The following is a 27,660-nucleotide window of genomic DNA, read 5'->3' as shown; positions in this document are numbered from 1 at the left end:
GTGGGTCCGAAGAATATTTAACCGGGGTGGGACGGGTAATGGATCAAAGTTTTCTTCATAGGACGGGTCTTGGGTTTAGCCATACCCGTCCTATATCCACCCCATTGATATCTCTAGCCATCGACTTCCTTTGAACTACTTCAACTTGAATCTCAAAATCGGGCGAGTGCGTATGAAAACCCCAATTTTTTTTTAAAAAAAAGAATAGGATATGATCTGAAAATTGTATTACTGAACAAAAACTTATAATTTGCTCCATTTTTTCCGCACACGAAAGTCAAATCGATTCTCACAAAGCTTAAATTGCTAAATTTTCAAATAGACGCCGTGCTTAAATATGAATAGAAGACATGCTTGAAATATCAGCATCAACCTGTAATTCCAAGAATTCGGCTCGACAGGTAACTCAAAGAGTCCTAATATTAGAACAATTTTCTACATATGTACAAGAAACATACAGCAAATTCTCCGCACAATCAGGCATAAAAACATGCCATTATTCTTATCTTCCGCTAAAAATCCCCGCACACAAGTGTTCTCTTCTATCCCCAAAAACGACAAACTTCAAACGATCTACTTCCAATAATATTGCATAAAAAAAAGGTCCTATCGACCTTCATTACGCTTCTAAACATTTGAATTTTTATCAAATTCCTGCATATCAACGACTTCTTCTGGCATCAATTCATATGGATGGTCCAATTCTTCCCTGGTTTCAATGGCACCATAAAATCCGCCAATGAGATACTTTGGGATGGTCCATCAATTCATATGGAAATTACTTTTGGGCCATTGGCTTATGAGGACCACCAAGAAACATTTGAAGTTCTAAGATCAAGTGTCGGAGATGGTGAGATTTTCTATGAGTGATGTGTGTGGCATGTGCTCATGCTGAGATAACTTACACTCCATGATCAGTAGTGGCACATAGACTGGGGTGGAGCCACATGATTGAATACTCTGGGCTTTAGCCCGGGTGGTTTAATTCTTTTTAAAAAATTCATATGTAAATTTTGTATAATTTTAGAATAATAAGATATTAGTGCAGGTAGATAATTTAAAATATTAAGAGATTCTAGAGTTTAAAATTCTAGTCTGGATATGGCTCTGCCACTGCACATAGATATGGATTGAGTTTCATGTTGGATCAACATATGGTCCATGGTCATTACACCCTCCGACCCACTTCTTTGGCAGAAGCTATTGGGCTCGCTTGAAGAAGCTAAATTATTGGATCGACGTTCTACCACTCGTTTGCACACTATTGCCTTTTTCAGTCAAAAACTATCTTCATGCATGCAAAGTGCTATCACTCAATCACTTAAAAAATGGAGAGCCACTATTTGCTGGGACACAAGTTTTTTATATTCACAGATCAGAGAAGTATCCGAGACTTGGTTTCTCAAACAATCCAAACAGCGGAGCAACAATTTTGGTTGTCTAAATTAATTGGATTTCATTTTGAAATCAGATATTGTCCCGGGCGTGAGAACAACAGTTGCTGATGCACTTTCTCGTGTCCATTATTGTGGTATGACACTTTCCTTTCCACAATTTGATTTTCTTTAAGAAGTTCGTGATGCCAATAATTCAGATCCAGAATTGTTGGAGCTGCGCAATATTCATGTTATTGCCCAAAATCAAGCTTACTGTCACTTTTCTATTCGGGGTGATTTTTTATGTTCAAAAATCGTTTGGTCATCCCTAACATCAGGCCATTAAAACACAAGTTACTTGAGGAATTTGATGCATCGGTTCAAGGGGCCTGCCGGGTTCCACCGCACTTTTCATCGTCTAGTTTCCAATTTCTTTTGGAAGCATATGCGAGCGGATGTACGCTCTTTTGTAGTGCAATGCTTTATTTGCCAACAAGTTAAGACAAGTAATCTGGCTCCGGCAGGTCTCCTACAGCCATTGCCTATTCCGGATCGAATCTGGGAAGATATTTCTTTGGATTTCATTGTGGGGCTTCCAATATGATCAAGCGGTAAAACCGTCATTCTGGTGGTTGTTCATAGGGCTGTCCAGATATGCACACTTCCTATGGTCACTAATTTTACCAGTTCGATAGTAGCTACTCTTTTTGTGAATGCAATTATTAGACTTCATGGACTTCCTCGTTCGATACTCAGTGATAGAGATCGCCCGCACTTTTATCTGTTCTTTTGGGAAAGAAATATTTCGTTTGCAGGGCACTAAATTATCTATGAGCACATCTTATCACTCTCAAATCGATGGACAAACTGAGGTAGTGAATCGTGAGTCTTGAAATTTATTTTCAAACTTTTACTATGGAGCATCCTCGAACTTGGACTCGATTTTTGGCATGGGCCGAGTTTTGGTATAATTCAGCCTTTCACACTTTCTACCGGACTGACACCCTTTGATAGTGTGCATGGTCGACCTCCACCAACTATATCACATTACATTACTGACTCCACTTCCAATGCTGCTGTTGATCGAGAACTTCATCAGCTAGCGGGATGAGATTTTACAGCAGCTGATTGCAAATCTGGAAAGAGCCCGTAATCGAATGAAGAATCTAGCCGACAAACATCGCACTGATATGGTGTTTAAAGTTGGAGATTTGGTTTGGGTGCGTTTGTAACCTCACAAGCATCTGTCCGAGGTTCTCATCACATAATCTAAGCAAAAGATTTTACGGTCCCTTCCCGATAGTTGAGCGAATCGGTGCAGTAGCCTACAAGTTGCAGCTCCCTTCAAATGCCAAAATTCATCCGGTACTGTTCCATATTTCTTTACTGAAGAGATTCGTATGGGATTCCGATAGCCCTCCACAACCTCTGCCTACTCTTTTTGATGCTTCAAATCCAGTCCTCAATCCTCAACAAGTATTTGGCTCAAGGGAAATTGTGAAGAAACTACACAAATTTTCCAATACCCCTCCACAACCTCTACCTACGAATTTCCAAAAGATGCACAACAAACTCGCACACACGCAAATATCTAGAAGATTTTGCGCGCTGATCTAATGGGTTTTGAGAGCATATAACCGTGAGAAGAGAAGAGAATTTTGTCATTTTCATTTGTTACTTTATTTGTTGAATTTATGGTTTTGCTCTGATTTTTCCTGAGAACAATTATAGCAGTATATATATTTTGGGGTTCTTATTCATTACATTATCATCCAAGTATTTCCAGAAATTATATCACATCATATTTCTATCATGCGACGATCTCGTGCAATTTATAAACCTTTGAATAAGTTCTTAGAGCATGAAATACTTCCATTCAATCATTTGATCAATTGCTTACAACATTAAAGTTCTAAATTTGAGTTTTGATCTTGTCGGCCGTGAGTGTCCTTGAAGTTGGTATCCTCCACGTTTTAAAATAAAGATGGTTTAATATTAATGGAAAATAGTATGTGAAAGCCATGCAAAAAGTAAAACTTGCAGTTATGCCAAAGTTCACATTTTCTCCATTCCCTGTCCCACTATAAATAATTCTCGAAATATTTCAGCCTACTCGTGGGGCAGTGCCCATATGTACAAGTACTTTGAATCCATCTTTTTTTTAATACTAGAAAAGTGCACGTGCATTGCACGTGAGCAACTAAATTGCTGGAAATAAGTACGAAATTTTGATAATATTTAAATGAATTAAAATATGGCTAATAGCATTTATTAATTTCAGCAAACCAAACCACAAAATCAAAAATCATGACCATAGACGGTATATGAATCGGAGAAGTTATCTAATCCACATAACATACTTTTCAATATACTTCTTAGTTGATTTTGATAACTCTACAACTCTTTGTCGTAGTTTGTTATAATATACATATAACCATTTTGATATACTCAGCAAGTATATGATCGTCTTAAACATCTATTATGTTATTTAAACTCTTTATCTGGGATCTGACATGCTCGTAGTTTACTTCCCTATCAGGATGTTTTTTCGGTTTTCTACATTGTTTTTATCCAGTAATCTTATTTTCCAAATATTTATTTTATTGTTGAATGATTTTTCAGTTTTTGACAATCATCAACTATAACTCATAAGAATAAATGTTGTTTTTAGACGTGATTGGTTTTTACTTGTGACTAAAAGTATGTATAACCTATATATTCTTCAACAACATAATCAATGNTTCAACAACATAACCAATGAATGGTGCTGTAATTTTTTCAAACATCAGGATATTTAAAATATCATTTTTATATATTTAGTATAAATATTATCAACATATAGCTATAAGTTTAATAAATTTTTAACGATTATTTCTCAATCAGTGTGAGAAAAAAACTTGAAAATCTTTTCAAATGACTATATCTTAGAACTGTGTCATCGTTTAATTTGACGCAATTCAGGAAAGTCATTTCTTTCGTCATTTTTTATAAGATTTGGAACAATGATTGCGTGCATCATATCATGGAGATGATATAGTTTCCATCTCATAAACAAAACAAATTTTATTCTATCGAGTTTACATTTTGTTTTATAATATTTTATATATTGTGGAACGACATATAAAATTAATTATTGTATTTTAAAAATCTTGAGAAGGACACGGATAACGTAATTAAGATATGTATATGAGATATTNTTAGAAGATTTGGAACAATGATTGCGTGCATCATATCATGGAGATGATATAGTTTCAATCTCATAAACAAAACAAATTTTATTCTATCGAGTTTACATTTTGTTTTATAATATTTTATATATTGTGGAACGACATACAAAATTAATTATTGTATTTTAAAAATCTTGAGAAGGACACGGATAACGTAATTAAGATATGTATATGAGATATCATTCAAATATATATATCAAAGTATTTGTCTTATTCAATATCTCATCTAATAATACAACTGTTTAGATTTCATGAGCATCTTATAATAGACAAAATTAATTTGATGAAATATTGTATAATTCAATTTGAATTTCACTATTCGGCTAACTGAATTTATTTGGCGAGTAGTTCTCTATGTTACCATCATATATCTCATGAATTAGTTTGTTAGCCACTTTAACTAAAAAAATAGACAAAAACAACCTCTTAGCCACCTCGAAATCTATCGATATAATATTGGAAGAAATAAAGTGCAACCGGCTCAATGTCTCAATTTATTAAAAATGCACAAAATTGATATATTGTGTCCACAAAGCTTTAGAATTGTTCTCAAACCATTAAAAATAGAATGAGAATTATACACAATTTTTTTTCATGTATTTCTTTTTTTGAATGAAGAATTTTTTCTTTTTGTTTATTCTTTGAGAAATATTGATATTTTATATGGCATCAATATGTTGCAAACCATGAAGTAGCAACATAATCACTATATAACCCTTAAAGGTTTACACATACAATTTTCCAATTTCTTCTTCATTGTGCTGCGTTGAAATTTAAATATGAATCATTCTTGATCTTAATATTTTGCTTTAAATACGCCTTCAAATATATATGTATATGTTTTATGTCACTTAGTTAGACCTAATTTCAAATATCTAAAAAATGTGTTTGAATTATATCATACAGAAATAATGGCATAGAAATATGCAACATTATTTTTTTTAACAGGTTTTTTCATCCACTATGTTTGTCATAAATTTTTTGTTCAAAATTTGATTCATTTCTTAACTACATGTATGAAGAACCAATAAATTATATAATTAACAGAAATCATATATTACCCTCTTCGTAGAACATAAGACCCAAAATATGTGGCTTTGATTGGTGTACTCTCATACATATTTTCATATAAACAACAAGACAAATAATAGAATATCAGAAAAATCAATTGCCGCCAACAATACTAAACAAAATGAATTTAAAAAATTCATGACACAAACAACCTCCAAAAAAAAATGATAACTCAAAGTTCAAAAATAATTTATTTAGTACAATAACAAAGAAATTGAAGTATATACGAGCAACAAAAAGCATAAATCACTCTCAAATTAAATACTAACTCATATTATTCAAAATTTTTATAAATTTTTCAATATTTTTTTCAAATAAAGAGAAGGCGCCTTACTAACGTCATGGTTTCATAAATATTTTACTTTTTAAAAAAACACACAAAGGAAAAAATGGTGCCTCAAAATCATCATGAAAAATCCTTTAATAAAACCTTAAGAAATAAAAATATAATACGAAGTCACATAATTTTCCTTAAATCAAAGAAAAATATTAGACCGTTGACAAAATATATCTGGCAACGACAAAACATACGTTAACTTCTGATCAATTAAAATTTAGAATCATGCATAATCATTTAAGTAGAACAAAATCGTATACAAAAAATCTACTTGATATTATCTCTTTTAACAATTTATCCATGTTTGTCGTCCACCAGAGGACTCATAGATCCACTAATTTTTTTAGTCCATCTATTAATTTCACAATAAATAATACTACAGAAATAATATAATCAAGCACATAAAAACTCAAATTCAAATACTTTCAATCAATTTAAATAAAAAAAAATTTGAATAGAGAATATAATAATTTTGTAAAAATTTTGAATACTGATTTATAGACAGAAGTCTGGAAATACATTTGTCCCAATAAATAAAAAAATATTATCTCTTTATATTCTGATATATAAGCTAAAAACGAAGAAACATTTCATCATTTTTAATATTTTGTAAGTCGCTTCAAACTAAGTAATCTAAGCAAACTGAAAACATGCATTATGTGTTTAAGAATTAACAAAATATATCAAGGAAAAAAAATTAAAAATAATCATTTTCGTGGGATATATGGTTTTGTTTTATATTTTCTTTCGGTGAACAAACAAATCACATAAAGAATCCAAACACAACATGATCAATACAAACGACATATAACACCAAAACATGTAATGATATGTTAAAAAACTCATCTCATTGCAAGAACACAAAATGATCAAATAAAACATATTATTTAGTAATATTTTTTTAGCAGCATATATAAAACATTGACTAAATAGCTTAAAAACAGTGTTTGAAATAACTTACATACAAACATTTCTCTCAATCATGTATCTCTATTGACAAATAAAGAGTTTGAAAATATCTTTATTCTAAATGGGAGAAAGAAGTTTTATATAACCTTAATATTTATTAATAATTTATTTTTATTCAATCTGACTCATCTCCCTTCATCTGCCCATTATTACCTATCATCAATATGGTAGATATTTTTCATGATTTTGACGAAAATATATAAATTTCGTAATTAAAATTAAATTTTAAAGTAAATTAAAATAATAATTAGTTTGATTGAGTTAAGTACACTATTAATGATCTTATTAAACTAATATAAAAAATGGCTTAATTAAATAACATCATGAACATGACAAATTGTAAAAAAAAAGAAGGTAAATGGTAATTGATGCGATCCGGGTGAAATGGATGAGCCGGGTCGGATGCTCCACCGAATCTCGTTCTGCGTGCTACCTACTAATTATAGTAGGACGGCTATATTCTGACATGTCAAATCACACACTAGTCACATCCCGCCTGTCTGACTTTGTCAACCACTTGGATTAGTGTCAGAGATGGGACGGTCGTCAGGGCTTAAAATAATATGTCGGGGCCTCGTGTCTCCCGAACTTTAAATAATATGCTGAGACCTCAAATCTCTCGGTCTTTCAATATATGGTGCCGGGGCCTCAAATCTCCCGGGCTTAAGATAATGTGTCGGGGCCTCAAATCTCCCGGACTTAAAATAATGTGCCGGGGCCTCATGTCTCCCGAACTTAAAATATGGTGCCGGGGCCTCATGTCTCCCGGACTTTCAAGATTTTGCTTTTCCTGCTGTATTAATTTTATTGAAAACCAAATCACTAACCTGGAATACCGAATATGAATTCATTTCCGATAGAGTGAAACTTCTCTGGTTGAGCTAAATTAGGTGACTAATATAGCTGTATGCTACTAAGTGCATAGCAAATGCTCTTCATGCCAATCTGGGATAGCTGCTGAGCTTTGAGCCCGTATGAAATCCACATATAAGATCTGAGTGCCGAGCTGGTCGGACTTGTATGTTTGCCAAACAGAGTTGGGCTTATTTTTGAATGGAAACCATATCTACGCCTTGAGCTCAAATTCCCACAGACGGCGCCAATGATGCGATCCGGGTGAAATGGATGAGCCGGATCGGGTGCTCCACCGAATCTCGTTCTGCGTGCTACCTACTAATTATAGTAGGGCGGCTATATTCTGACATGTCAAATCACACACTAGTCACATCCCGCCTGTCTGACTTTGTCAACCATTTGGATTAGTGTCAGAGATGGGACGGTCGTCCACATCCAATTCTGCTAGTGTACTCGAGTGCAGTGCTCATATCGAGGTGGCCCGGTTAAAATGCCTACCGGGGGCTTATATAAGAGCCCGGGAGTCTGGTTGCCCGGGGAGTAGAGCCCGGGCTTGCACCTGACCGGCTTCAGAAGAATCCATCCTGCAGATTGACCCTGATTTGGGAATCCATCTGGATGACCCGGGCTCTTACAGGGGTATCAGTAATGTTACAAATGAAAATCATATATTTAATAGATAATATTTATTTAACATCATATATCGAAAATTGACTAAATAACTTATATGTTTATATTGAAATCACCTACATACAAATATTTTCTCTCAATCACATATATTTGTTGATACATAAGTAGTCTTAAAATACCTCTATTTTAAATGAGAAGAAGATGTTTTATATGACCTTAATATTTTTTAATTATTTAATTTTTTTCAATGTTACTCATCTCCATTCGTCTTCCTATTATTACTTTAATGTTCATAATATTAATAATTTTTTTAATGTATAACATTATGAGAGTGATTTTCTATTAATTTGATGTCATTGTATAAATTAAAGTAATTAAATTTAAATTTAAAAATAAAAGTAAAATTTAAATTTAAAATAAAAGTAAAATTAAAATAATAAATAGCTTGATTGAGTTAAGTGCTCTATTAATAATCCTATTAAACTAATGTAGAAAATAATTTAAAGAACATCATTAACATTATACAAATTATAAAACAAAAAAAAGGTAAATAGTAAGTTTACAAAGTAAAATAAAAATAATAATTAATTTGATTGAGTTAAGTACACTATTAATTATCATATTAAACTAATATGAAAAATGACAATAAACAAAACGGTAAAATAGGAAGTTTACAAATAAAAGTCACATATTTATAATAATGAAATAAAATAAAATAGATGTTAGTAATATTAGCAATTTTTTTAAATGTATAACATTATGATAAATTTATAAGTAAAATCAAAATAATAATTAATTTGATTGAGTTAAGTACACTATTAATTATCATATTAAACTAACATGAAAAATGACTTAAAGAACCCCATGAACATGACAAAATATAAAACAAATGAAAGGGTTAAAAAGAAAACTCACAAATAAAAGTTAAGTACACTATTAATTAACATATTAAACTAACATAGAAAATTACTTTAAAGAACCAAATGAAGATGGTAAGCTAAAAACGAAGAAACATTTCATCATTTTTAATATTTTGTAAGTCGCTTCAAACTAAGTAATCTAAGCAAACTGAAAACATGCATTATGTGTTTAAAATTAACAAAATATCTCAAGGAAAAAAATTAAAAATAATCATTTTTGTGGGATATATGGTTTTGTTTTATATTTTCTTTCGGTGAATAAACAAATCACATAAAGAATCCAAACACAACATGATCAATACAAACGACATATAACACCAAAACATGTAATGCTATGTTAAAAAACTCATCTCATTGCAAGAACACAAAATGATCAAATGAAGCATATTATTTAGTAATATTTATTTAGCAGCATATATAAAACATTGAATAAATAGCTTAAAAACAGTGTTTGAAATAACTTACATACAAACATTTCTCTCAATCATGTATCTCTATTGACACATAAAGAGTTTGAAAATATCTTTATTCTAAATGGGAGAAAGAAGTTTTATATAACCTTAATATTTATTAATAATTTATTTTTATTCAATCCGACTCATCTCCCTTCATCTGCCCATTATTACCTATCATCAATATAGTAGATATTTTTCATGAATTTGACGGAAATATATAAATTTCGTAATTAAAATTAAATTTAAAAGTAAATTAAAACAATAATTAGTTTTATTGAGTTAAATACACTATTAATGATCTTATTAAACTAACATAAAAAATGACTTAAATAACATCATGAACATGACAAATTGTAAAAAAAAAAAGGTAAAATGGTAAGGTTACAAATGAAAATAGATAATATTTATTTAACATCATATATCGAAAATTGATTAAATAACTTAAATGTTTATATTGAAATCACCTACATACAAATATTTTCTCTCAATCACATATATTTGTTGATACATAAGTAGTCTTAAAATACCTCTATTTTAAATGGAAAGAAGATGTTTTATATGACCTTAATATTTTTTAATTATTTAATTTTTTTCAGTGTCACCCATCTCCATTCGTCTTCCTATTATTACTTTAATGTTCGTAATATTAATAATTTTTTAATGTATAACATTATGAGAGTGATTTTCTATTAATTTGATGTCATTGTATAAATCAAAGTAATTAAATTTAAATTTAAAAATAAAAGTAAAATTTAAATTTAAAATAAAAGTAAAAGTAAAATTAAAATAATAAATAGCTTGATTGGGTTAAGTGCTCTATTAATAATCCTATTAAACTAACGTAGAAAATAACTTAAAGAACATCATGAACATTACACAAATTATAAAATAAAAAAAAGANTTTTAGGTAAGTTTTTTACAAATTTAAAAATATTAATTAATTTATATGACTTGAAGAGATTATTTAAAAATATGTACAAATAATTATAAAAAAATATTTTTTATTAAATTATAAAACAAATTTTTTTTTAAAAAATAATATAATTAGCGAAAGATTAATTCTTAATCTAGTTAGCGACGGATTTGTAATATTCTGTCGCTAATTTACCGACAGTTTGTCAATATCTGTCGCTAATGTAGCGAAGGTTTGGCTATATCCGTCGCTAATTTAGCGACGGTTTTAAGAATCCGTCATTAGAGTAGTGACGGTTTGAAAATCCGTCACTACGTTAGCGATGGTTTTAGCGACGTGGTTTTAGCGACGTTAAAACTGTCGCTAATTAGCGACGATTTTTGAAAAACGTCGTAATATTTAGCGACGTCGACTTTACCGACGATATTAATTTCCGTCTCAAAAACCAATTCCGTCGCTAAAACCATATATTTTTTTTTTGTAGTGATAGATAATTGATATTTGGGATAAATAAAATAAGTGGATATCATGTTTGGTCATTTGCATTCACCTCAGTATACTTTATGCATTTGATATTCATTTTCAGATTAAAAATTATAACATGCATGGGAGATGAATGTCGGAAACATAAAATGTAATAATGTTATATTACATCTAATGGATTTCCTAGCAACACATGACCAAATTGGAATGTGACCCAAAAAAAAAGAAGATATATTCATTTACCATCCGTAGAGAATTATATCGAACCCTTTTCAGTTTTTAGATGAAAATCAATTATCAATTATAATCCATGATAATTGAGCAATATTTAATTCTCAACAAAATAAAAGATAAGATTTTTTGACTTGAACCCAACCAAGTAGCATCTGCCATTTGGATTTTTGCGTGGAGGATTGCTGTGAATGGTCGGCCGTTACGTTGACCTCCATTTTTTTTTGGTTGCTTAATTAGCGCTGTGCATATTTGAATTTTATTATTTGAATCCAAAATAAAAGCAAAAACTTGTGTGAGACGGTCTCACGGATCGTATTTTGTGACAGATCTCTTATTTGGGTCATCCATGAAAAAATATTACTCTTTATACTAAGAATATTACTTTTTATTATAAATATCGGTAGGGTTGACCCGTCTCATAGATAAAGATTCGTGAGACCGTTTCACCAGAGACCTACTCCAAAATAAAAGTATATATTTGATATTTTATTTTCAGTAATTCAAATATATTTGAGAACCATCAATAAAAATAATAACTAATGTGACATTAAAAATATCAAATTTATGACGACATCTCAGGTTCGAAATTCAATTATATTTCTCGACTAAAAAAAAACACATAAGCTCGAATTTGAAATTGATAATACCTATACATAGACGATATCAATGGAGATATAAACTATAAATTTTTAATTCTTTGAAATCCGATCCTTTAGTGCAACAAATTTTGTTTATCCGACATGGGAAATGGTGGCTTTTGAATTTATTTAATGATGATTATGAAAAAATATTATTTTTTATACTAAAAGTATTACTTTTTATTGTGAATATCGGTAGGATTGACCCGTCTTATATATAAAAATTTGTGAGATTGTTTCACAAGAAATCTACTCACAAACAAATATACCCAAAATACATAACTTTCAAATTTTATTAAACAAAAATTTTTTTGAAAAAACAAAAAAGAAGAAGAAGTTAAAAATGACTTAAATCCAAAACGAATAAATAAATTATGGCATATTCTTCACCAACTAACTAAATAAGTTGTGGTTTTGAATTGCCTTCAGGAGATCCAGCCTGTCCCTCTTCCTTCCTCTCTACAAATTTGATAAAATCCAATCCCACTATTCCTCAATCATTTTTATTTCCTTCGCACAGCGAAATTATTTACATCTCCGCTTCCTTCCCGAATTTCCCATTGACTGGGATTTTATCTGATTTTTCTTTTTGCAATTTCGTAGTTTTTTTTAATTTCTCTGGACAAGAATCTTCAATTCTGTTGAATTGTGTCCAAGTTTGTTTCTTTTGACAATTTGATCAGATATCAGCTCGTGGGTTTTTGTAATTTACTGTGTAGTATATTCAGTTATTGGACTTTGAGTGCTTGGAGGTTGAAAAGGTTGGAATATTGTTCGGGTTTTGAGTATTGATCGAAGATTTTGTTTGGGGAATGCTGTACCTGAAGCAACCTGAGGGTGATTATGGGGTTAAGAAGTCGGTAAGCAAGAGGGCTTCTGTGATTGATTATATTTAGTTAATTGATCCGTGATTGATTATATTGAGTTAATTGATCCCCCGAGACTCGGGCTCGGGGATCGTGGAGGGGAAATATTCAATGGCGGATGTGCTGGAATTTGTGCAGCAACAGAACGAGGAACGGCAGCCTGATACTCCTCATTTGCCACCTCCCGAAGCAATTATGCAGAAATTCAGACTATATGAAACTCGATCGGTATAATTTTCCTCTTTGACGTTGACAGTTCTTGGTACCGTGAATAATTTAAGTGTGATCTTTTTTTTGGTAAATCTGGAATAAAGATGTGATTTTGATAAGGTTTGGATGTGTTAACAGGCAGTTACAGACTCACAGTTATGTATAATGCTCGATGCTGCTGCGTTTAAGTTTTTGCAGTTACTTGTTTTGTGATATACCGCAATTTCTTAAGTTTTTTCTTGATTTCTTGATAGTCAATTTGAGAAGAAAATGTTTCAGAGTAAAATTAGAGTTGGATCTCATTATGTTGAGCTAAAATGCGGTCTCGCCTAAAACTCCTTCATTTGAAAGTTAGATCAATCAGCAAGCTGTAGAAGTGCAATATATATTTTCTCTTGTTAGAAATTTAGGAGGAATTTGAAACTTTCTGCACTCCGAGTCTCTGATCACCCCCCTGTCCTCTTGTCTGGCATACGGGTTTGAGCTAAAATATTTTGTCAGTTTGTTCTACTGAAATGGTTGTCATCATATGCTATAAAAGCTACCATCAGCACTTGAAAGTAAGTAAATACTCACCGTCTTCTATTGATTGCCTTCTGTTGGGTATAAACTATTGCCTTTGTGAGCACCAGTTATATTCTGTAATTATTTTGAAGAATGCATTTTATCTGGTTTGTCACTGTATTTCTAGTACACAATTATGCGTACTTAGTTTAGGTTGTTTGTTTTCTTTATTTGTCTTTGCTAATATTAAAAAATCCATGTAACTTTGTTTGCCTGACAACTTTTTTTGCTATATTTCCCTCTTTTTCGTAATTTTGGTTGCAGAATTTTTACATGGTAGGCAGGGATAAAAGTAAAACATATTGGAAAGTCCTGAAAATTGACAGATTGGAGCCCTCAGAGCTCAACATTTGCGAAGATCCTACAACATATACTGAAAGAGAGTGCTCTAACCTATTGAGAAGAATACATGAAGGAAACAAGTCCACAGGAGGACTAAAGTTTGTCACTACTTGCTATGGCATTGTTGGTAGGTAGATCGCTGCATAATTCTGTCCTATGCAGGTTATGGCAGTTAGTCCTGATCATTTTTCTTTTCTTATATATGTCAGGATTTATTAAATTTCTGGGGCCTTATTACCTGCTACTAATTACAAAAAGGAGGCAAATTGGAGCAATCTGTGGTCACAATGTGTATGCCATCTCCAAATGTGAGATTATCCCCCTACCAAACTCTGCAGTTAGATCGAACATGGTTGCCTATCAAAACGAGAACAGGTTATCGGCTTTCTGCGTTTGACATATGCTTTTCCATGTTTCTTTTTTAACAGTTTCCTCTAAGTGGCTTTTTCATGTTCTCTTATTACACTTGGAGGAGCAATGGTGTATCCTTCATTCCTTCTCGTTTTCATTAATTTTTTCCTAACATCTTTACTGAAATATGTAAGGGTTGATGTGCTGAAAGACCACTTCAGTAACTCCTTTTCTTCAACCAAAAACTGTGCACACCCTTTTTTCTCGGTTTCAATTCTTTTAACACCAGACCTTTTTTTTCCAAATTTTTTCAAAGAAAAGTATTTCTTTAATGTGAAAAAACTTTACCCAGCGTTAACTGTTTGGTTGAAATATAATGTTCTTTATGCTTCCCATTGAATCGAAAAAATGTATCTTAATTACTCATCATCGGGTATTCTATGGCCTAGCCTTTGGGTCTGATTTTTTTTGGGCCTGATACCAAACCACTTTTGTCAATGGCAGACTTGGTTCATGAACTCATTATGGTCAATGACCTTGGGAACTTCTTTTTTTATGAATGCAGTTTTGACCTTTTTTTGAAAAATGACTTAGACAATGGAAAACCGTGAATGGATCCAAGAGACCCAAATTTGTTGGTTGAAGGTTTTGTTTGATTTGAGTGAGGCTTGGTGCAATTGGTTGAAACATTTTTACTAATCGATATATTCTTCTTGTTACTACCAAACTTATTTATTGCATATGGTGGTCTGTTAATTTATCTTTGCCAGTTTTGATTTTGTGTAAAAAAATCTCTGTGTTAATTTACCTTTGCCATTTTGTGTAAAGGAGTCTTTATGTGAGGAAGAGTTCCAAGAATCTGAATGACAGTGTTTGCTATCCTGAAGTCATGATAAAAATGGTAGTCTTGTTACCATAGTTTGTTATCTTCGTTTCATAGGGGAGTATCGAAGGGAGGAGGAGGAAACAGAGTGGAAAAGTTTTGAGTGGTTTTGGCCTTTGGGAGATAAAAAGGTAGTCTCGATGTTATTTTATGACATGGTGTTTTGTAACTATGATTACAAAAGGAGTGAGATATTTTAAAATTATGCTGTGTAAATTTTATTTAATTACACTTAAATATATAATAAAGTATTATTGGGAATTATATTTAATAATTATGTTGAGAAGTGTATAAGTTGAGAAAAAAGAGTCGTGATATTTGCGTTGTTTTAGGGAATGGACAATAGGTTTAGGTGGATAAAACCAAACTGAGGGTGGGGTTTTGCTTCTCTCTGATACATAACCTAACCTCTCATCTCACTAATGATTTTGCTTTTAATTAGAGGATCTTTGAGTCCTTTTAAGATAAAATTATTTAAATGAATTTTATAAATAAATTAAATATCCACACGATTTATGGCAAAGAAAAACTCTTATTTAGCAGAGCCCCTCCCCCCTCCCCCATTTAGTGTGTGCTATGCGAATATTGTTACTAATTTGGAGATCATATTTTCTTCTCTTATCATTTTCATGTCCTTTTGGACTTTCGTATAATTTCTTGGTATACAATAAAAATTTGGTTTTCATTTGGTGTGGCTTGAATAGATTTATGAAAACTTAATACTTGATCGGTAGAGTGAGAAAAAGTAGAAATTATTGAAGCTGATGATTTTACCAATTACCTGGGAATTGTGGAAAGGAAAGAACTACTGAAACTTCAACGGAATACAAAAGGATGGTAGAAAATCAAATATCGGGTTGCATTGATGGCAACAAGACAAGTGTCTTAAAAGGAAACCTATTTGGTACATTACTAAGTGGATGACTTTATATTAGCCTAAGTCAACATTTGTATGAAGTGTATGTGCATGGAAATACAAGTTGGGTTGTCAATTTAAATATTTGAAGGCTGAGAGGATGTCCTATCTGCCCTCCAGTTGTTCAAATCTATCTTTATTAATGATTTTGTTTCTCGTGGAAAAAGATGAAAGTGGTAGCCTTTGACCTTGTAAATGCTTATTGAAATTTTTTCCTATCTTTTTTCGATGGAATGTTTGTTTGATTAATTCATTGTGGTAATTAAGTATTGCTATTTTGTTGGCTGCTTAGGTACAAGAAGCTCCTGTGTATGGTGGACCTTACAAAGGATTTCTTCTTTAGCTACTCTTACCATGTGATGAGGAGTCTCCAGAAGAACACTTGTGATAACAAAACTGGGAAAGTTTTGTATGAAACCATGTTCGTATGGAATGAGTTTCTTACTCGTGAAATACGAAATATTCTTCAGAATACTATATGGACTGTTGCATTGGTGTATGGGTTTTTTAAGCAGGTGAGGTTCTGAGAGTTTATGATTTCAAATTATTTTTTACCAAATCCGTTTAATGTGATTGCTCCACAATTCACCTGAGTATAAAAATAAGTCAGTTGCTCTTTCATTATGAAGTCAAATTGAATTTCATTTACTTTTATTTAGCTCAAACTTAAAATTCTTCACCGAAGTGCTATTACCATATTCTAATGTTTGAAAATAAAATTAACCGCGGGTTTATATTTAAGAGCATCAAGGATTTGTTATGATGTTGATGATTGATGGATTTCAGGCTACACTTTCTATATCAGGGGGGAACCTCAAGCTAACATTAATCGCGAGGCGTTCACGGCATTATGCTGGTACAAGGTGAAATTACTGTTTTGTGTGATGAAAATTTGGAGTTATCTGTTAGTAATTTAATTCCAAGTTGTACTATCTTTCTGACTGTTACATCCTTGCTTGGCATCCATTAGGCAAATGAGCGAGGTATATCCTTCTAATAAGGTTGAACTTGGATAGATACACAAGTTAGATCAACAGATCTATGGGATTATGAAAACGTAACGACAGTTCATCTCAAATCTCAAAGTTCAGACTCACAAATCAGATCAACAGCTGCAAATCAGATATATCGATTCTAAAAAAGTTAATTTCAAATTTCAAAATAGCCCTAAGCCTAACCCGACCACCTCTTTTCTGTTTTTTCAGGAGACTGATTATTTCACCCCTAAATTCCTTCTCCTCGGTTTTCATTTTCACAATTTCCGCGAGATTCTTGTCGATCGTCATGGCAAACTCAAACATCTCGTCCTTTATCTCCTTCTCGAGTTTGAGCTTGTTCTTCTCCTTCATTGCACCCGGCATATACTTGGCATAGGGTCCCGCATGCATAAGTATATGCCGGGTGCGATGAAGGAGGATGAGAACAAGCTCAAGCTCGAGAAAGAGAGACAGGACGAGATGTTCGAGTTTGCCAAGACAATCGACAAAAATCTTGCGGAAATTGTGAAGATGAAAATAGAGGATAAATAATTTAAGAATGAAATAATCAGTCTCCTGAAAGAACAGAAATGAGATGGCCGGGCTTAAGGTCACTTTGAGATTGAGATGGAATATGCATTTTTAGAATCGATATATCTGATTTGTCAATCCGTTGATCTCATTTGTGAGTCTGAACTTTTAGATGTCATTACTTTTTGTGAGATGAAGTTTGAGATTTGAGATGAACTGTAATTACTTTTTCATAATCATATATATCTCTTGATCTGATTTGTGTATCTATCAAGTTTGTTCAACCCTATTAGGAGGATATACCAACATCCCTCACTCATATGCGTAATGGATGTCTGTTAGTCGCAATGCCCAAACTCATGTTGGAACCCAAATTTGAATAAAATATCATCGGCTCAAACTAGGCATAAGTTTGCCAATTTTGATTCTGAGGCCCCTAATTTGAGCCACTGTTTACTCAAACTCGAGCGTGAAATTATTTTGCTTGTTAAGGATATAACAAAAAATATTTAAAAGTTTTAATAAAGAGGATAAATGTTGAAAATAAGATAGTAACTGAACTTGGGTCAATAGCTTTGTGGCATCTGTTTATAGTAGAGCTTAGAAAAATGAACATGACAATCTTTGCTATGTCAATACCCACGGTATTTGGATGATAAGACTATAATATAAGGACATGAATTGGTTTTGCTAATCAAGCATAACTTTAGTGTTGGGATTATTAGGTTAGTTGAGTTTGCCATTTCCACGTGGAATTCTTCTTCTTGTGTTGTCTCTGTTTTTCTTTTTTGCTTTATCATAGTGAAAGGCATAAGAATCGAACCAAGTAATGGTGATCTTCTATGTAGCACGGATACTCCTAATTTTTTTCTTTTGAAGTATCGGACACGGATACGACAGGCCGATACGCATGTCAGATATGGAAAAGTTTGTATCGTTGACTTTTTGTATGTTTGATCAGCCAGATACCTCTTGGACACATTTAGGATGCGCCATGGACACGGCGAAGATACGTTTTGGAAAAAAAAAACGATTTTTTTTTACTTTTTCTTATTAAATCTCTTATCTGAAGTTCTACAATATATTTATGTAAATATATAAATCTCTACAATTTTTAGTTTTTAATACAAAATTTATATATATTTTAATAATTGTCGTATCCTAGCCGCAACGCTTCTTATATTTTCAAAATTTGTCGTATCACTGTGTCTGCATCGTATTCGATACGATACCCATATCCATAATAGGTGATCTATTGTGATTATCACGCATCCTGACATTTCTGAACTGATGAACTGACAACATAGAAAGTCAGAAAAACCACATTATTTTATTTAAAGACCTTGATTAATTGTCTCGTGGGAGCAACTTTAACTACAATGGCATAATAAAAGTCTGGAACTACTTCTATTCTGTAATCTCGCCGGTCTTACTCCTTTTCTTATCTTATATTTATTAGTGGTTATCATCTGTTTTCTTGATGGTATGCTCTCTAATTTAAATTTGTACTTTTTGGGTTAGTTTATATTATTTTCATCCCTTCATCATTGGTTTGATTGTCGGTATGATTTTGGTTGGTATTGGAGAGTTTTTTTCTTAGCTTTTCTCTTTTTTCCAACCTCTTATGTGAATCTTCTAAATTCTGTAAATGAAGATACCTAAGAAGGGGTGTCAACGAAAAGGGCCGAGTTGCAAATGATGTTGAGACGGAGCAGATGGTTGTGGAGGATGTTTCTGAAGGACTGCCAATTCAAATTAGTTCTGTGGTTCAAAATCGTGGATCAATCCCCTTGTACTGGTCACAAGAAACTTCACGTCTTAACCTTAAGCCTGATATTATATGTAAGTGGTATTCATATCTTTGTATTTTTTCATAAAACTTGATATTTAAATAAATTATGTTACCTTACTTTTCATGCATGTTTTTATTTTTATTTTGTATGGTTATTTTGTTCTGTAGTGTCAAAGAGGAACCAGACATATGAGGCAACGAGGCTTCATTTTGAAAATCTTAACAAGAGATACGGAAATCCTATCATCATTCTAAATTTGATTAAGGTAGGAGGATTTTATGGTTTTGGTCTTACTCTCAAGAGTGTTGCATCTGAATTTATGCGTACCTTATTTCATTACCTGTTATAAAACATGTGATGCCTATTAGAAAATTATAAGTGCTCCGGCTACCACAATCAGCCGAATGTCCTTTTCTTACCATGCTTTCCTAAATGACTCTTCTATGAACAATCATATGAGCCACCTGACCAACATCTTTCTCAACAGACAAATGAAAACAAGCCTCGAGAATCCATTCTCCGCGCTGAGTTTGCGAATGCTATTGAAGTCATTAACAGTGATCTGTCTGAGGAGAATCGACTTAAATTTCTGCACTTGGATTTGAACAAACATTCTCGGAGGTACCTAATGTTTATCCTTTGAAACAATGCTGCTCTTCCTTTTAGGAATAACGGGCTAATTTCTCTTTTTTTTCCCCTGATTTTCCATCAGTAATGCTACAAACGTATTGCTACTCTTAGGAAAGGTGGCGGCATATGCGATAACACTGACAAGTTTCTTTTATTGTCAAATAACACCGGTGTCGATATCAGAGGGGCATCTTAATATCCCTAATTTCAAGTGAGTCCCGTCATACCATCTTGCAACAATGTTTTTTTGTTCTCCACTGCTGTGTGTGCCAATATTTTTGCAAAGCTGTCACAATTATCTTTGGAGTATATCTTTGACCTGTAATTTTTGTCATTGGTTAACACCGAAAATCAGAGTAATTATGATATTTGCAAGGAGCATTTTTTTGTAGTACTTTGACCAAAATTATTTTGGTGTTGGTTTTGGTGGCTGGAATTTGATGTTAAAGCTGTAAATAATAGTCAGACAGCTCTATCTCATAGATTACCTATTTTCCTGCTTTTGCATTCCATATATTTAGTAGTTCAAGGCCCTTATGAATAATGCTTCTTTGTCGCAGGAATGTTGACATGTTCAACAATAAATATTCTAACACAGTTTTTGAGAAGTATAACGATGATGAGCATGGGGATTCTGATAACTTGGATGTGAAATCTTGTGGAAGCTATAGCATTTCTAATAGCAATCTTTCTTTCAATCCTCCAATGTTGCAAAAAGGAGTGCTCCGGACTAATTGTATAGATTGTTTGGATCGCACTAATGTGGCGCAGTATGCTTATGGCTTGGCTGCTCTGGGTTGTCAGCTGCGGGGATTAGGTGTAACAACCTCATCAAAAATAGACCTTGATGATCCTTTGGCTGAGGAGTTGATGAGTTTTTATGAGAGAATGGGTGACACTCTTGCACATCAATATGGTGGATCAGCTGCTCACAACAAGGTAAGCTACATTTGAGTTCTGTCCTAATTTTAGGTTGATAGGCAAGGTTATTGTCTCACCATTTCCTTCTTCGTCGTATATATGGAAGTAATTTGATTCGGTTACCGAAGGCATTAGATTGAAAATTAGTTAGAGTTGGAATCGGTCTAGTCATCTCATCAGTAAAAGGTTTTATGTGCAAATATGGATCTTCAAACAGGCAGATGTTTCTTCATCTTTGGTATTTTGCAGGTCTTGCTACAAAGTTTGTTTTTGTTACCATCTTTCATGTAGAGCCGGTGAAGGTTTTTTTCTTACTTATTGAACTGTTGTCAAAGTGCCAGAAGAATTATTTATACATATTTATAACAAATGAGATCCTTCAATTAGATTAAATGTTTTTTTATATTTTAAACAGTGCAATGATTCAACCAACAACTTGTAACTCTTAACTCAGTTTGTGTACTGTAACTGTTACCTGTCTTTGACATTCTCCAAATACAATACGTTCTGTAGTTTTGTAGTGACATCACAGAATGAGAAATTCTTTTGCGGGTCAATTGTTTCACTAACAATTTTTCTGCAGGGATTTTGATAAGTCTGTTGACATTTTTAAGATTTCACTGTCATAGATATTCTCTGCCAGAAGAGGTCAATGGAAAGCTGCCACAGAGTCCCAGGAATTTTTTCGAACTCTTCAAAGATATTACAGTAATGCATACATGGATACAGAGAAACAAAATGCAATTAATGTGTAAGTTGGGCGTCATATAATTCTAGACGCACCCTCAGAAATGTGTTTACTGTTAGAGATTAAATGTAAAATGATAATTGTTACAATTTTGGGGGTGTGGTGTATGTGTCAGGCTTAATACCATACTCCTCTCCCTGGCTTGCAGGAGTTAAAAAAAAATTCTATCCTTTTTCAAAAATGTTTCTCGCATGTATTATTTCTTTTGATGATCAATTCATGTTTAGTTAATCATGTTTTCACTTCATATCTTCAATGGTAATATTTATGCAGATTTTTGGGCCATTTTCAACCTCAACCTGGTAAACCTGATGTTTGGGAGCTTGATTCAGACCAGCACTACACCATGGGAAGGCTCGAACAATTAAATTTCGATGATGATGGAAGGTATATGTGGCAGTCCTAGCTTTGTTTCTGTCAATTTACTTTCTGCCTTGTCATATACCTGGTGAACGCCATCTAAATATTCCTTTTCAATGTTTTTGGCAGACATTATAACACAATTATTAGATTGTTCGATGTTCGCAGAATTTTTAAATTCACATCTGCTTGGGACGATATTAATTGGAGATGACAAATCACCCCTTCTTAAAAAAATAGCGTTGTAACCTTAATGGTTGTAAAAATTGAATATTTTACGTTTTGAACTCTTAATCACAACAATCAAGTCATATCAAGTGTATATCGTAATCTCAATAATATGAAATACAATCCCAGATATATTTTTAATGTCTAGCAGATCGTCTAGAAAAAAATGGTGCATGAAAGCTTGTTTTTCTCACATAAAATTTCCTTTTCATGTTCAGGTCCCCTATTAAAAAATCATGGTCAGACGGGAATATTCTTCACGAGAGTCTCTCACCCACATCAACCTTAAACAGCAATCAAGGTTTTTCTGATGCTCAGTTCTCCCACAAATTAATAGGAGGAAGCAAAATGCTCTCTGAGTCAACACGAGAAATATCAACTTCTGAAAGCGATCTAGCATGTTCAAGGTGCTTCTCTTTTCTTATTATTGAGTAATTCAATTTCTGGGCTCATTAGTGTATGATGACCTGAATACTTAAGGATCAGTTACGTGCAACCAACGACTGCAGCTTTGTCTGGTTTTATAGTTACAAAAATTGGTGGATAGTAGAGGAGTCATTTTGCGCTTCCTTTTTGTGAAGGTGGAAATGTGTGAGGAGCTTGTGAGGCTCCAGTGCTTGAAATTAAATCACACCATACACATACCTGGCTCCGGCCAATTCCAAATTTTAACTGGCCGTATCCACGCCCTACAGTTCTGTGTTTGCGTATGGGCTGAACCAGACCCAAACTGTAGTTCTCAGCATCCTAGCCCTAAGTGTATGCGTATGTGTATGCACACGTATGTATTTTTATTATGTTCTACTAGTTTGTATTGGAAAAAAACCATATTTTGCATTGGATATGCATGCTCATAAGTAAGCATAAATAGAGCAGCGAAAAGAAGTGGAAAGTTTAGCGGGAAAGGAGACAAACTGAAAGTTGGTGCCATTGACAAGAGGGAGGAGGTGAGAGGACACCTTTTATGGTTAATGGTCTCCTATGGGGATTGGGCTGTGATATATATTTGGATAATGCGCAATGGGTATTAGGTTGAAACAGTCTCGATTGATATCTGTATAGAAATTTTTGGTGTGTCTAGATCCATTACAGGAATCTCACAAGGTCTGTACCCGAATCTGGACCTATCTTACATGCCCTCCGTCCTTTCTCCAACCTGTTTGATCCTTTTTTATTTAAATATTTAAGGACTCTGTGGCATCAACTGTAGGTTTTTGTGCGTTTTGGTCTATAAAGGGCCCCTCATCCTTTCCCTTACATGTCTCATTGTTTCCGTCTGCAGAGATGCCGCTCCGGTTCCCACCAGGGAGCTCTTTGCTGCCATACAAATGAATAAATACCTTGAGAATGAAAATGGGGAAGCAGTTGATTGCTCAAACTTTGTTGACTTAGATTGGCTGTCTTCTTCTGGAACTTGTGAGGAGGAGTTGTTGGAGAGGTAGTTTTTCTACTGATACTGACTTGAATCTTTTCCTTACAATATCAACTTAAAAGTATACAAGTACAGCCAACTGTGGTTTGGCCTAATTACAACCATCGTCCTTAATTTTTAATGTCTTACGGATAAAGCCGGAGCAGTGAGTGTAACTTTTTGAATTCGGGCACTCTATATGATAATTAGGCCGAACCTGCTGAGGTGGTTAATGTAATTTATCACTAATTTAAAGATGAAACTACTGAACCCTGTTACCCATTTAAATTAAAGAAATGAGCATCAAGTGCATTCTTGTCCGGTAATTGAAAGTGTCTTTTTATTCTTTATTTAAGATGCTGCGTTCGGTGATAGCTCTTTGTCTTGTGGATGATATTACTAGGTTAACAGCGCTTCAAACACTTCTATGAGATTCAATAACGTGGTGTCTGATCCTAGAGTTGGTATCGTGATAATGTGTTGACAAACAGGATTGAGAAAAGGGTCTATAAACATTCTGTAGTTGATAAATGCAGAATTGGGGGTTGTGTGTGGATATTGTGAAGTAAAGGTTGTTTTGAAGCTAAATTTATTTTCTCATTATACCCAGATCAATGCTGACGGCCTCTCCAATTGCTGCACTGTCATCAGAAAATGTCGGCAATGAAATGGTTGGTCAAACATCTCCGTCCACCATTGAGTGTGGAACTAGCTCAAGGGTTAGTAGCAGTTTCTACCCATCTTTATGTTCCAATGATAATAAATTGAAATGTGTCAATATCATATTTATTAATGAAAAATAATTTATCAAGGTTGTTAGCAGTCAGCTGTCAGCAGTACAGTTGCTCCTATTATGCTTGATTCAGAAACTTGCTTTATCAGACTATCTGTTATTTGTCTCCAGCATATTTTTTTAACACAACTGGGTAACTGGCCTACGAAAGAGCAATTGATGACCACAAAACATATTGATGTTACTTGTTCCCCAAACATTTTAACTCTTGTAAATGTTTTTCAAATTTTTTAACATGTTTTGACAGATTAGGTGACTTGCTTCTATGTCTACACTCGATCTCAATACCGATTCTTGGTATCGTGCTAAATTATTGTAGGAACACGAGCTGACTGGAACTGAGTTTTGTGATGGTGAAGTACTGGATAATGAAGTTGGCAAGGGATTTTCAGATAATTTTGCACATTGGGTGATGAACGGTGAAACACTGTGTCATTGAGAAGATCGGTTCTGCATCGTTATTTTTTACAATAGATACTGGAAGAGCCCATTCATGGAGGGAAGATGTGAGGTTTATGAGAAATTTAGTGGCATGTGGAGAAATGGAATGTGTTAATCCGGTTTCGTGGCTCGGCTATTCTCCCGTTAAAGTCACCCTCGGTGCCACCATGATATCTACAACTAGAGACCTCAGTCTGATCTTAAAGGCTTCAAAAATCACGTAGGTAAAATAGTTTTAAGATTCTTTCCAGCAGTCTCTATGACTTTCCTTTTTTGAGATACTCCAAATCATTTTCATGTAACTGCTGCCTAGGTAATAAAGTCTGATATCCTATGGTGTAAATATATTATAGTGATAGGTCATTGGTTCTTTACATTGATTTTTACCTTGTGAAAATGGTTGACATTGTGAATAAGGTTTGGAGCGTAAAACTTGGTCACTGATGCCTTACTTGAATTCGACTCCCGCATGCATGGCGATTTGGTTGAACTATAATGCCCTTCTGTATTAATCAAACAAGTTCAATGACAGGTAATAGATGAACGAATACCAGATGTACGATTACACAAAAATATCTACAGAAATGAAATAAATGCACAGATATGATTTTAATCTGAGTGACTACCCGGGAGCGATTTATATATGTTTGAGTTCGCCTCATTCATGAAGTTCCATTTGAGGTTTTTGTTCTTAATTTCCATGTGGTATATACGAGTATATTTTACATATCATGTATATCTATGATAACCAGGAATGTTATCACACTGATTAATAATGAAAAATATAATCATTAGATTTAGATAATGTTTAAAATAGTTTGAATAATATCTTGTTCATGAGTATTTATCAATATAAATATATAAAAATACAAAGGTAAAAACACATCATGGCAGTAAATAATATATATTCACATTATATTTTCAATCTGCGTGATTATAATATAATGACAGCTCTCTCTAATATTTAAATATAATTCACAATGGAAAAAAATAAAAATAAAAATAAAAATAAAAGAATAATGAATTTTATTAAAACTTAAACCACAATATAATTAAATAAAGTACGCATAGACATACGTTTGTCAAATAAAATTCTCTTATTTAACTAAATTATCATAATAATGTTAAAACAATATCGCTCAAATAAATATGTGTAGTAAAACACATATATAAATAAAATAACACAAAAATTATTGTGAGACGGTCTCACGAGTCATTTTGTGAGACGGTCTCAAATCTCCTATTTGGACCACTCATGAAAAAATATTACTTTTTATGTCAAAAGTAATTATTATTATTGTAAATATTAATATAATTGATCCATCTCACGTATAAAGATCTGTGACATCGTCCCAAAAGATACTTACTAATAAAATAATATGTGATACTCAGTTAAAATTATCATATGTAAAAATTTTAATATCTAACAAATGCTAATAAATTATCAATATAATTTATATTTATTATAAGGATTATCTTGGTTAAAAAATTATAAGGATTATCTCATAAATTTAATTCAAAAATATAAAGTAATTTTCATTTTTTTAATTTCTCATCATTTTCTCTTTCTATTAATAAAGTTGAAATAAATCAAACTAATCAAATTGTATTGTAAATAAAATATTATGAAAGTTTGTAAAAAAACATATAGAATCTACATGCTCTCAATGTCTATTTTCAAAGGAAAAATATCATAAAAATGATATTTACTGACATGTTTTAATGACGCTTGTAGAAAATATAAATTTGATATATGTGTTGAGACATTAATTAAATATCACAATTTAATAAATTTAAAATAAAATAAGGTATCATATCATAAAATAGATATTTACGCTTTGTGAAATAGTCTCATAAGTTTTAACATATTCAATTTTAATATTTAAATGGAGCTGTGAAATCAAGTATATATGCGCTAAAATAAAACGGAACCTTAAAAAACTTGATGTATCAAACAAGTTAATGTAATAAACTAAAACAAATATAGACTAATATATAATTCAGAAGATGAGAGATATCAAAATGAATATCAAAATAAATCTTTGGAGACTAATATAATATCATAATTTTGTGAAAATGATAAGTATATTATATAGATTAACCGAACCGTAAAAAAAATGAAGAAAAAGAAATGAAAACAAAACACGAATCATCGATAAATTAAACTAATTAAATCATGAAAACTAATGTAGCGTCAAATAATTAAGTAAAAAACATCATAGAAGGAGGAAAATAGATAATCATTAAAATAAAATGAAATTCTAAAAGAACCAATGCATTAAACAATTTAATATAATAAAATTAAAATAAATATAGACTAATATATAGTTTGGATGAGAAGAGCGCAAAATAACTATCAAAATAAATCCTTAGAGACCGATATGTAATCTTCAAATTTTGTGGAAAATGATAAATATATTTTACTAATTAATCAACAAAACTCTGAAAAAAATGTCGTTTAAAACCGCAAAAGGAGAAAAGCAGGAATACATTCAATATATCTAATGAATATTAATGTTCATGTATTAATAATTAATAATTAATTATTTAAGATAAGCAAAAAAAAAATTACAAATTAACTCATATA

At 32.4% G+C, this 27,660-nt stretch overlaps 1 protein-coding gene across 2 annotated transcripts; it reads left to right on the top strand.

Moving 5' to 3' along the window:
- Positions 1–12,513: 12,513 nt before the first annotated feature.
- On the top strand, positions 12,514–25,489 carry LOC140969874 (phosphoinositide phosphatase SAC3-like). 2 transcript variants are annotated; one of them, XM_073431387.1, is made up of 16 exons: positions 12,514–13,202; positions 14,013–14,217; positions 14,300–14,465; positions 16,533–16,755; positions 17,027–17,103; positions 19,403–19,590; positions 19,709–19,806; positions 20,029–20,162; positions 20,254–20,382; positions 20,732–21,110; positions 21,722–21,843; positions 22,114–22,227; positions 22,647–22,835; positions 23,711–23,866; positions 24,450–24,558; positions 24,952–25,489. In XM_073431387.1, exons 1-16 carry the CDS (start codon positions 13,086–13,088, stop codon positions 25,069–25,071), a joined length of 2,526 nt encoding a protein of 841 aa, XP_073287488.1. In that variant the 5' UTR covers positions 12,514–13,085; the 3' UTR covers positions 25,072–25,489. The 2 variants fall into 2 exon arrangements, with proteins under 2 accessions (XP_073287488.1, XP_073287489.1); XM_073431388.1 differs by lacking the exons at positions 12,514–13,202; positions 14,013–14,217; positions 14,300–14,465 and adding an exon at positions 14,552–16,228.
- The last annotated feature ends 2,171 nt before the right edge of the window (positions 25,490–27,660 follow it).

Source organism: Primulina huaijiensis, unplaced genomic scaffold (genome assembly GCF_012295235.1).
Source record: "Primulina huaijiensis isolate GDHJ02 unplaced genomic scaffold, ASM1229523v2 scaffold42927, whole genome shotgun sequence".
Taxonomy (NCBI): Eukaryota; Viridiplantae; Streptophyta; class Magnoliopsida; order Lamiales; family Gesneriaceae; genus Primulina; species Primulina huaijiensis.
Note: the sequence above shows the minus strand (reverse complement) of the source record. Positions and strands in the feature narration are given on the sequence as shown.